Source organism: Lygodium microphyllum, chromosome 21 (assembly GCF_053477565.2).
Source record: "Lygodium microphyllum isolate KBCC chromosome 21, Lygodium_microphyllum_v1.1.10, whole genome shotgun sequence".
Lineage (NCBI taxonomy): Eukaryota > Viridiplantae > Streptophyta > Polypodiopsida > Schizaeales > Lygodiaceae > Lygodium > Lygodium microphyllum.
The window spans coordinates 65,901,651-65,911,410 of NC_141155.1; the positions used below are offsets into that span (position 1 = coordinate 65,901,651).

General features: G+C 40.8%; 1 protein-coding gene across 3 annotated transcripts; it reads right to left on the minus strand.

Moving 5' to 3' along the window:
* Positions 1-3,678: 3,678 nt before the first annotated feature.
* Positions 3,679-9,018, minus strand: LOC148018086 (alpha,alpha-trehalose-phosphate synthase [UDP-forming] 5-like). Of its 3 annotated transcripts, XR_015687784.1 has the most exons (5): positions 8,579-9,018; positions 6,223-8,427; positions 5,598-5,871; positions 4,274-5,492; positions 3,680-4,188 (listed from the first exon to the last, which is right to left on the minus strand). XR_015687784.1 is itself a non-coding variant. In XM_087662308.1 (4 exons), the coding sequence occupies exons 2-4, from the start codon at positions 8,220-8,222 to the stop codon at positions 5,190-5,192; spliced, it is 2,577 nt and encodes an 858-aa protein (XP_087518434.1). In that variant the 5' UTR covers positions 8,223-8,427; positions 8,579-9,018; the 3' UTR covers positions 3,679-5,189. The 3 variants fall into 3 exon arrangements, 2 of the variants coding, with proteins under 2 accessions (XP_087518434.1, XP_087518435.1); XM_087662308.1 differs by having other exon boundaries at positions 3,679-5,492; XM_087662309.1 differs by having other exon boundaries at positions 3,679-5,492; positions 6,223-8,430.
* Between the last annotated feature and the right edge of the window lie 742 nt (positions 9,019-9,760).

Sequence of the window (9,760 nt, forward strand, 5' to 3'; positions counted from 1 at the left end):
ATGGCTAGAGTAATACTAAATATGTAGGTAATATTTAATTTGTAGGTTGTAGTTTTAAATGTTTATATGCCTCTTAAGTAAGAAAATTAAATGAACAAACCCCTTCCAAACATGTATGGGATTTAGCCTTATATATAAGTGTAATGAGACTTGTGGTTGTGATAAAAAAACCATTGATATAATTTTGCAAGATATTAACTTGAGCTTTCTCCATCATTGAGATCGTTAATGACAAATGGGTGAAGGAGTGAGATTAGATGGGGCTAAGATGAAGCAGAAGGCATTAGACTAGCATGTGAGGTTCAACTCTTTATAGTAGAAGTAGTGCATTAGATCCATGAACAAGTTAGAGAAGAGGTGTGCTAGTTGAGAGTTTTTCTAGCTTCATTTTATGTATGCCTATATTTTTTGGGTAAATTGCTTTCATGATCGAACCATTTCATGTCCACCCACTTATGTCTATTTAGTTTTTTTTGTATTTATAGGACACACTCTCTCACATCGATCATTGAGTAATGTTTCACATTCCTTCATTCCATACATTGTGCATTTTTTCATTCACTCATTGTATTTATTGCTCATTCTTACATGTATTGCATAACATTTGGGGATATGTTTTTGTTTTACAAATAGGTTATGAGTAAATTGGTTCAAGACCCATCGTCAACAAAACTCTACATGGATATTAGTTATAGATTAATATACAATTGCATGTGCTCATAAAACTATGAATTATTTTGATTCCATTTTGCTTCAAATGTCTATGATTGCTCACCATATCAAGTTTGATGTTATGTTCAAGTTATGATTGCTCCATATTCCTTAATGGATTGTGTTCATAATGGTCCTAGTTTGACAAAGGATTATGCTTTTTCTAATCACATTTCAGATGATTTTGCTATGAAGTTTCATTCCATGAGGTTTGATATCCAATGTTCATAGGATTCTTTTCAAGGCATTGCATATTTATTCGACCTCATGGAGGACAAGACACATATCGACAATTCACCAAATGATACATATGTCTTATAGGAAGATGTTTAGACTCCAAAGGGGCTCACTTTTGTTCACAAACACCCAAGTTATTCCATATCACATCTTCATGTAGGTCCCAAAGGGTTCACCTACATTCCAAGTCCTTAAGAGGCCGATGGGCTATCACATTTCTAGATGACATCATTTTTCTTTTAAATCTCGAACTTAAAGGAGTGAATTTTACAACATTTTTAGTAATCTCTTACTATGGTTTCCCCAAGGATTCGCATGGTGCCTTGATGATCTTTCCCTAATTTTGGCATGATTAAGGATTCTTGTTCTTGTTCAAGATCCTAAGATCAATAGCAAGTTTCTTTAGTTATGGGGTTGGTATAAGGACACATTAACAACAATTCGTTAGGCACACATTAACAACAATTCTTTAGAGAAGTGCTCTCTCTTTCTAGTCTCTACTTCTAAAGCACTCTCCATGGAATCACCTTCTTATTTGAGATCCATCTTGGTTTCCCCTACATTCTCAATTATGGGAAAGGGATATGTGTCATCCATATTTATACCTATCATTTTCCATTTTTCCCATCAACACATTCAACCTTTCATTCTATTTCCCTAAAATGTATCTAAAAAGGGTGTTGAAGCTTGTCTTCTTAGTGTGCATATAAGTTAAGCCAAGCACTTACATTGGCTGCATGGCTTCTAGGTATCCCAATTGACTCGAGAGAAAAGAGAACCAAATTGTAATAGATCAATGCAGTAGTGTCAATGTGGTTTTAAACAAACCAGTCTAGGCATGGGGGTAGATACATGGAAAACAACAAATTGAACATGAGTATCATCTTGGGCACCAAAAGTAATCAACATATTGAAAATAAAGGAGTGTATCCACCCTCTTATTGATGATGATGCACATGTGAGCACGCATGCGCACAAAATATAATCACACACACACACACACACACACACACACACACACACACATAGAGAAGCGCACCCCCTACTCTTGGAGAAACCTTCAATCAAAACTAAGATCAAACACAACCAAGGGAATCGACATCATGAGTTTAGGAAGCAAATGCAATTGTTAAAAGTGCATCTCTCCAAAGATCAAAAGTCCAAATCTAAATAAGGCTTGCAAGAATTGGACTCAAATTACTAGAGGTGATGAATCAAGATGGACAACTATTGGACCCCTCTTGAATTGGCACCTTTCTTTTTGAGACAAACATCCACAACTCTTTATGCTAATATAAAGTTGACAATTCAACAATTCCAAGTTGGAGCTCCTTTATACCACCATTTAGAGTAAATACATGTGATACATGAAGTCGAAATATAAAATACAAATGAGAAAGAATTTTGTATCATTGCTAACCTAGGTATACAAATGCACTAACAATCTCAAACCCAACCAAACAATAGTTAGCATGTTACTATTTGGCCTCATCGAGACATGGATGAAATAAGCCTTAGATTCTTTCAACACAAATTCCCTAGTTGTACTGTTATACCAAGCAAGTCAGGAGTGAAATAAGTTGTTAAGAATAAGGTTCCACGTATCTAGGACAAATAGTGGACCTTTCTCGTAGTAGTACAAAACAACACACCAAGATTAGTATCCACATGGAATAAATAGTAATCAACCATAACATACTTTCCTTGATGAAATGGCCAGACATATGTAAGCATCAAATTGGTCCAAGCCTTTTGTGTACATAAATGATTCACACACAACTATAAAAGTAGCACAAATGCAAGAGAGAAAGGAGACTTTCATGGTCTTTCCTACGCTACTAAGCAATTGTCATAGAATGAAAAAAATTACATCTTTCTTCCAAAATCATGATTTACAAATGTACCATTCACAATAAATCAATAATTTGTAGACAATTTTGTAACGACTAGCTTGGCATTACAAGGCTGGACTTGGACTTTAAATATACCAATTTGGCACTTGACAATGAAGGTTTCACCACCAAGAAAAGGTTTTAATACCATCCTAGGATGGTTATATGGAAAAACAAAAATAAATCATGAGATAGGCCTAGCATGTATCACCAATAAAAAGCAATAATCAACGAGACTCACTAAGCTAAGCAAAAGGTTACTTTAAAGGGTAAGACAATTGCTTACAAAGTTAACGAGCTCTATTCTAAGCAAGAAAAGGGCACATACAAAGACCCTTCGGAGAAAAGGGGCTTTTCCAAATTAGAGGCCAATGAGTTACCACAAAAACTCATACATGGGATTTGTTTATAGGGGCTTGAACACATATGTTATAAGATTTTCCTTAATTGTGACTACGCTTGGGCATGGCAATACAAGAGCACCTAGAATCACTGGTACTAGGCCTCCACTGTCCAAAGGAGAAGTGGATGCAAAGACAAAAGCAAGACAGGGGATGGAAAGGCAAAAACAAGTAAATATCAGGTAGAAAGCTATTCAAGTTTTCATAGCAGGGCCAAAAGTTTAGTAGGATTGTAAAGAGTAGATGACTGGGTTTGTGCACAATGGTAGGAGGTTCAACAGGCCCATTTGGAGTTAGGTGACTCAACTAGGAAAGTCATAACTGCTCAATTCAATGGCCAAAAACTGAAGCTGTATGACCTTCGCCGATTGCACCCCCTCATTACTTGAGACTTTGATTGTTTCAAAATTTAAGCCAAGGATAGGTGGGAGCTAGCTAATATGAAATGCTAAAATATTTTAAAACAGACAGGGAATGGCATGTTTTTGCTATCTGATATCTGTCATGCAAGGTGTTGCAAACACAGGAAACATGTCACAAATCTGTAACCTTCAGCCACATCTCAAAGACACTTGGTACAATAAGATTATACATACCCAAGTCGACCATCCATGTTCAAACTTGATACCTCCTTAAGCGATGAATGATAGCCTCTTAAAAGGCATTGTTTATCAATAAATTGTATAACATGAAAAGTAGTCTTTCTAGAGGAAAACCATGCATACTACCTTACCTGAGCATGATAATAGACTCTTTTTGTGTGCACACATATCACAACACAACCATGCGTCCAATGTTTTGCTACCAGTATAGATCCAGCATAGACCAGAAACCTAAATCCTAAGTATTGCTTGGAATCTGCTAGACCACCAAACTTGTTCACATGAAAGTCCATAGAAGATGCAGGCTGATGAAAAGAAGTCAGAGATATCTAGCAGCCCTTCCACCTGCCAGACCCAAGTTCATAGTTCAAGGCTGAACCAGGAGGAGTTAAGATTTAAGACCTTGTGACAAGTTCAAAGCATGGAGTACCTGCAAAGGCTCCTGACGGAAGAGGAACCTCCTCAAAGGCCATCAATAGTCCTAAAATGAGCTTGCAACGGTTACTAACCAAGGTAGATTCATCCCATAACACTCGAGCTTACACAAAGCTGGCATAATATCAAGTCCATAAATGAATTCCTTGAACTTTAGTAACACAGAGATCCAGAAGTCCTCTATAAGAGCAGCATTCCAAATTGATTTGAGACAGGTTCTATCATTCAAGAATAAACCATTGTTCAAAAACCATGAATTTTGACAAGCTTTGTTACGAGCCCTTGCGCCCTAGCAACCGTTTTACTTACTAGCAGCGCAAACACAAATTGCCTGGTGGAAACTTGCCTGCACTGAATCAAAGCTGCCCAAAGCTGCCTCTCATGCCATAGTAGGGTTGTCTCCAATGTAACGTTTTCACAAAAAGATCAACAAATTTGTCACAGCGTGTCCCAACACATGCCCTTGAATTCCAAAAGCCACCTGATAAGATCAAAACTGCCAAAGCCTGTCTTTTCCGTAGTTCACACTACTCTCATAATCAAAATTTGTTCTTGATCTTCACCTCCACAAGAGGCTAGCAACAAGCAAGAAACAACTAGAAAAATATGTTTTCTTAACTAAGAGGACTTTCCACTATACATGCAGGATAAGGAAAGGGTAAAAGAATAATGCTCAAAGAATTTCCCCTCCATATAGAAATAGCCAATATCTATTTACAGCAATGCTGTCATTAACAGAAGCTGCGTTCCTTGAGGAGCTGATCAAGTTAGAGCTGCACTAAGTATCCCCGACAATCCCTGCACTTATCATCTGCCAGCATCTGGTAGGAACATCCTGTCTTTCAAGCAATAGAGTTTGGCATGCAAAACCATCCTGAACTTACCGGACTTTGAATTTTGAACATTGAACATCATAATGGTCCATGGGCTGCAATTCGTTGGGCTGTTTGAGTTGCTTCAGCCAGACCCTGTAGCATCAGGATAACATCTACAATATCCTCAAGGTAATACTTAGCCTTGCTGGGTTTCTGACCGACTGTACAAGCAAATACCTCAGGTATAGGGCACTCTGGCCCTGCCATAGCACCAGCAATGCTTTCGAACATATCTTCATCTGATCTGTCATCACCAATACAAAGAACGAAATTTGGGGGTGTACCTCTGTTTACCATTGAAGTAAGAAGTTTTTCTGTCACTATCCCTTTGCTTACTCCCTGTTCATAGTCAAAGCCACCAAAGTAAGATGAATAAATGCAATGTAAAGGTTCTCGTAGATGTTTAGGAAATCGCAGCTTTTGAAGTCAGAACCTCTGTCCTACCTGAGGCTTCACTTCCACAATGTGTTGTCCACTCTTTACAGCAACAGGTTCATTTGCCAAAACACTTTCCAGATGATCCAGTAGTTCTTTTGCTTGCCAAGAACCGAAATCAGGGTCAGCATCTTGATGATGCCACACTATTGCACTCTCCTTTGCTTCAATGAATGATCCATCAGTAGCTTCTGTATACAGCTTCATGACTGGCTCAGCTACTTGTTTCCAATCAAACTCACAAGCAGGTACACCAGTCTCCCATTCTTCATCTTGTTTCCACCTACAGAACAGATGCATCAGCAAGAAGATATAGATAGATCTTCAGGGTATTACCAAGCATAGTGTGAATTCAAGAAGCTTTAAAAAATATTCAAGCCACTTAAAATTCAGACATCAAAAATATTCAAACTGCTACAACGTAGGCTGATAATTCACTGAGAGCAGAGTTAAGCCAAGAAAAGTCAGCAATTTTCAGCTTATCTTATGCACACACACTTGTCTACAAACCTATCAAAGAAATGTGATAGGTTACTCCATGAGTAGAAAACTAATGAGCAAAGGCAAATTCAGAAACAACCTTAATGACTAGAAATGATTTGGATACCATTAAAAGACTCTTTTACAGATGTACCTCAAGAAATAACCATGTTCAGCAGCTATTCCCAAGTTCTTGCACGGGGAAAACCACTCAGAAAGTTCCTGCCGGCCACGACCACTCACAATAAATACAACATTTTTCGGATCACTACATAGACTGTTCAGAATGGATATAACTTCAGGATTAGGAGTTTTATTGATTGATGTTTGAGGCATCATCGTCCCATCATAATCCAGTAGAATGACACGGCTTGTGGTTCTTTTGTAAGCTGACACAATATGCTCAGGTGATAGCTTCCTAAAGTTGGGACCAAGAGCTACCACTCGGAAATTCAATCCAAATCCAATACCCCAATACCGCCTCTTGAAATGATCCTGGCATGCCCTCCCTAAGTCCCCCATAAAACTTCTTGCCCAATATGCCACATCATGAGTACTAACATATTTGAAGTGTTTTTCATGCCGCATTTGCTTCTCGGACTCTGGCATTGTCATAGCCATATTCAAAGCATCTGCAACAGCCTCAATGTTCCATGGGTTTACTCTAATTGCCCCACTAAGGGAGGGAGAGCACCCAATAAACTCCGAGACCACAAGCATACTCTTTTTAGGAGGGTCTTCAGTTGTGGCAAAACGTGCATCCAGTTTTTCACAACCCTGTCTGCTGACAATATATTCGTAGGGGATCAAGTTCATGCCATCCCGCACTGCAGTCACAACACAGCACTCTGCAACTGTATAGAATGCAAGTCTTTCATAGAAAGGAACATGCCTCTCCAAGAGTATTATGGGCTTATAACCTTCTGAACCAAAACGCTGATTGATCCTTTCAACTGCAGAGCACACTTCTCTTCTGACTTCAGCCACATCCTTACCTTTACCTCTGGCAGGGTTTGCTATCTGCACCATAACAACCTTGCCCTGTCGGTCAGGATGCTCACTTAAAAGCTGCTCCAATGCAAGTAATTTTAGACCGATGCCCTTGAAAATGTCCATGTCATCAAGTCCAAGAAGAACCATTTTCCCCTTGAACTGGGCATTCAACTCAGCAATCTTGTCTTCTGTTTCCGGGAGATTCAAACCGGCCTGTAGTTGGCCCATGTGTATGCCTACTGGCATTATCTTGATGGTTACAGTCCGACCAAAGTATTCTAGACCTATGTAGCCCCTTTTGGATTCATACTCAAGGCCTAACATTCTGCTACAACAGGAAAGAAAATGCCTTGCATAGTCAAATGTATGAAACCCTAGCACATCTGCATTTAGAAGTGCCCGGAGAAGCTCATCTCTGACTGGTAATGTCCTGTAGATTTCTGATGATGGGAAAGGGCTGTGAAGAAAAAAACCAAGCTTCACTTTGCTGCACTTTTTTCGGAGTAGTGTTGGAAGCAGCATCAGATGATAATCATGAACCCAGACAAAATCATCCTCTGGAGCTATCACCTCCATCACTTTTGCAGCGAAGGTTTTATTTACTGACACGTAAGCTTGCCATAGAAGCCGATCAAAGCGGCCTCCGTGATCAGGAGTCAGTGGCAGCATATAATGGAAAAGCGGCCAAAGGAGTTGCTTACAGAAACCATGGTAAAACCTGCTTCTAATGTCCTCTGGTACAAAAGCTGGGACGCAGTTGAACATCTCGAGCAGATTTGCAGCCACCTCCTCTTGCTCTGAAGGATCAATCTCTACTTTTAGGAAACCTATGTAGATCACTTCCATGTCATCTGGTAAACCATCCTTGAGCTGCAGCACCAGAGAGTCTTCATCCCAGCCAAAGGACCATGACTTGCCATCCGGTCGTCTCTCTGCATTCAGAGGCAGGGTATTGGCAACAATTATGCAGCGGTCTTGTGAAATGGATGACGGAGCATCCGAAATCACGCTGCTGCTGTAATCATCATCACGGAACTCTGACAAGAAGTTGGGCTCGGTCATAACCCGAGGCAATCGCCTTGTTCCTCCCACTCTGGAGAATGAAGGGGGGTTGTAGTCCCCCGTTAGATCCAGGAGGTTTGTGTACGACTTTGAAGACATGGCTTTTTCCCCTTCTGCTTGCCAAAGGTTTTCACACAGAGACCATGAGACAGAGGTGTTGTGTGAGCCCTTCGGCTTAAGCTTTGACAAGGACCTTTAGGTAAGCGTCCCTGGTGGAAAGGGGCTCACACAAAGACCATGTGTGTTTCCTGGTGGGATGCTAGGGTTTGTGACAGAGATGGACCTCCGATGGAGCCTGTGAGACCTGCTGATGCAATTAAGATTGAATTCATTCAATAAACACGATGGAGATGGAGACCGGAGAGAGAAAACAGGACAAACCGAAGAAATTAAGGCCAAATTCTGTCATAAACATGGGAGGGGAATAGAAACGGGGGAGGGGAAACATAGCATACCGTGTGTCTGCTTTTTCTGGATAGAGAAAGTCCTGTGTACTCGAAAGCCGGATATGTCTGCTTCTCTGATGGATGATTCGAAGGGGAAGCGAGCAATTGAGGAACTGGGGGAAGGTGGGGGGGGGAAGAGAGAGAGAGAGAGAGAGAGACAGAAAAAGAGATGGGGTTAGTCAGATCATATATGGATAAAAGATAAAAAGGAAGCGAGTGCTGTTGGGGGAGGGTTGTGCAGCTGGAAGCATGAAAGATGAGGGTCAATTCAATAAAGAAAGGCACGATCTCAGAGAGAGCTTTGCATAGAAAAGAGAGAGCGAGAGAGAGAGAGAGAGAGAGAGGGGAGGGGAGGCCCGGAGGGGCCTTTGACCCAGGTAGTTAATCGAGAGGCAGAGAGAAATAGAAAGAGAGAACAAACAATCACATGCTGAAAGGACAGTCTATCGATCTCTCTCTCTCTCTCTCTCTCTCTCTCTCTGTGTCTCTACAAGTCCCCTCGGGCGGCGGGCTCTTACGAGGTCCCGACTCCCCCCCTCTCTCGCAGAGACGCTTTACCCTCCTGAGTTCTCTCCCATTAGAACCGCGTGCCTCCCCACTACCTCCCCCTTTGGCGCACGTGTATGACTTGCCCAATCCCCCTCCCCCCCCCTTTGCGGCATTCAATGTAACCATCTAAACTTCCCCCCTCCCTATAGAGTCTAAAGGATAAGACAATGATGACGATAGTTCTTTTCTTTATGCTTATTTGTGTTCACACACGTACAAAGAAAATCTAAGCCAAGGCTTCCAAGGGATAAGAATGTGCATTGTGCAACAACTCCATGTGCCATGAACCCATCTTCTTCCCCCCGTCACATGATTGATCCTCATTATTACATACCATCAAGAGCATGCTTGTTTACTTAGCATGGAAGTGAGAAGAGATGGCCTCCACTTAAAAACAATCAATTGCTTACCAATTGCTTGGCTAGCAATAGATATGTCACTACAACTCTGATCTGAGATAGTGACAAGCCCTAAACCAAGACTAAAACAGCACGATGAACCCAAGAATCAAATAGCAATGGGTTTCGAAAAAAAATATTGTAACCAACTAGAGCCCTTCGTAGGTTGCTATGTATGGAGGCGTCCGACCTGTACTCTTGTCCTTGATCTTGAAGGAGGGACAAGGTAATGAATGCAAACATA

Excerpts from the sequence above, each read along its gene's own strand:
- LOC148018086 (XM_087662308.1), bottom strand. The coding sequence starts at position 8,222 with ATGTCTTCAAAGTCGTACACAAACCTCCTGGATCTAACGGGGGACTAC. Across the intron at positions 5,872-6,222 it reads GAACATGGTTATTTCTTGAG|GTGGAAACAAGATGAAGAAT; the intron begins GTACATCTGTAA and ends TCTGTTCTGTAG. Across the intron at positions 5,493-5,597 it reads TTGTGGAAGTGAAGCCTCAG|GGAGTAAGCAAAGGGATAGT; the intron begins GTAGGACAGAGG and ends GACTATGAACAG.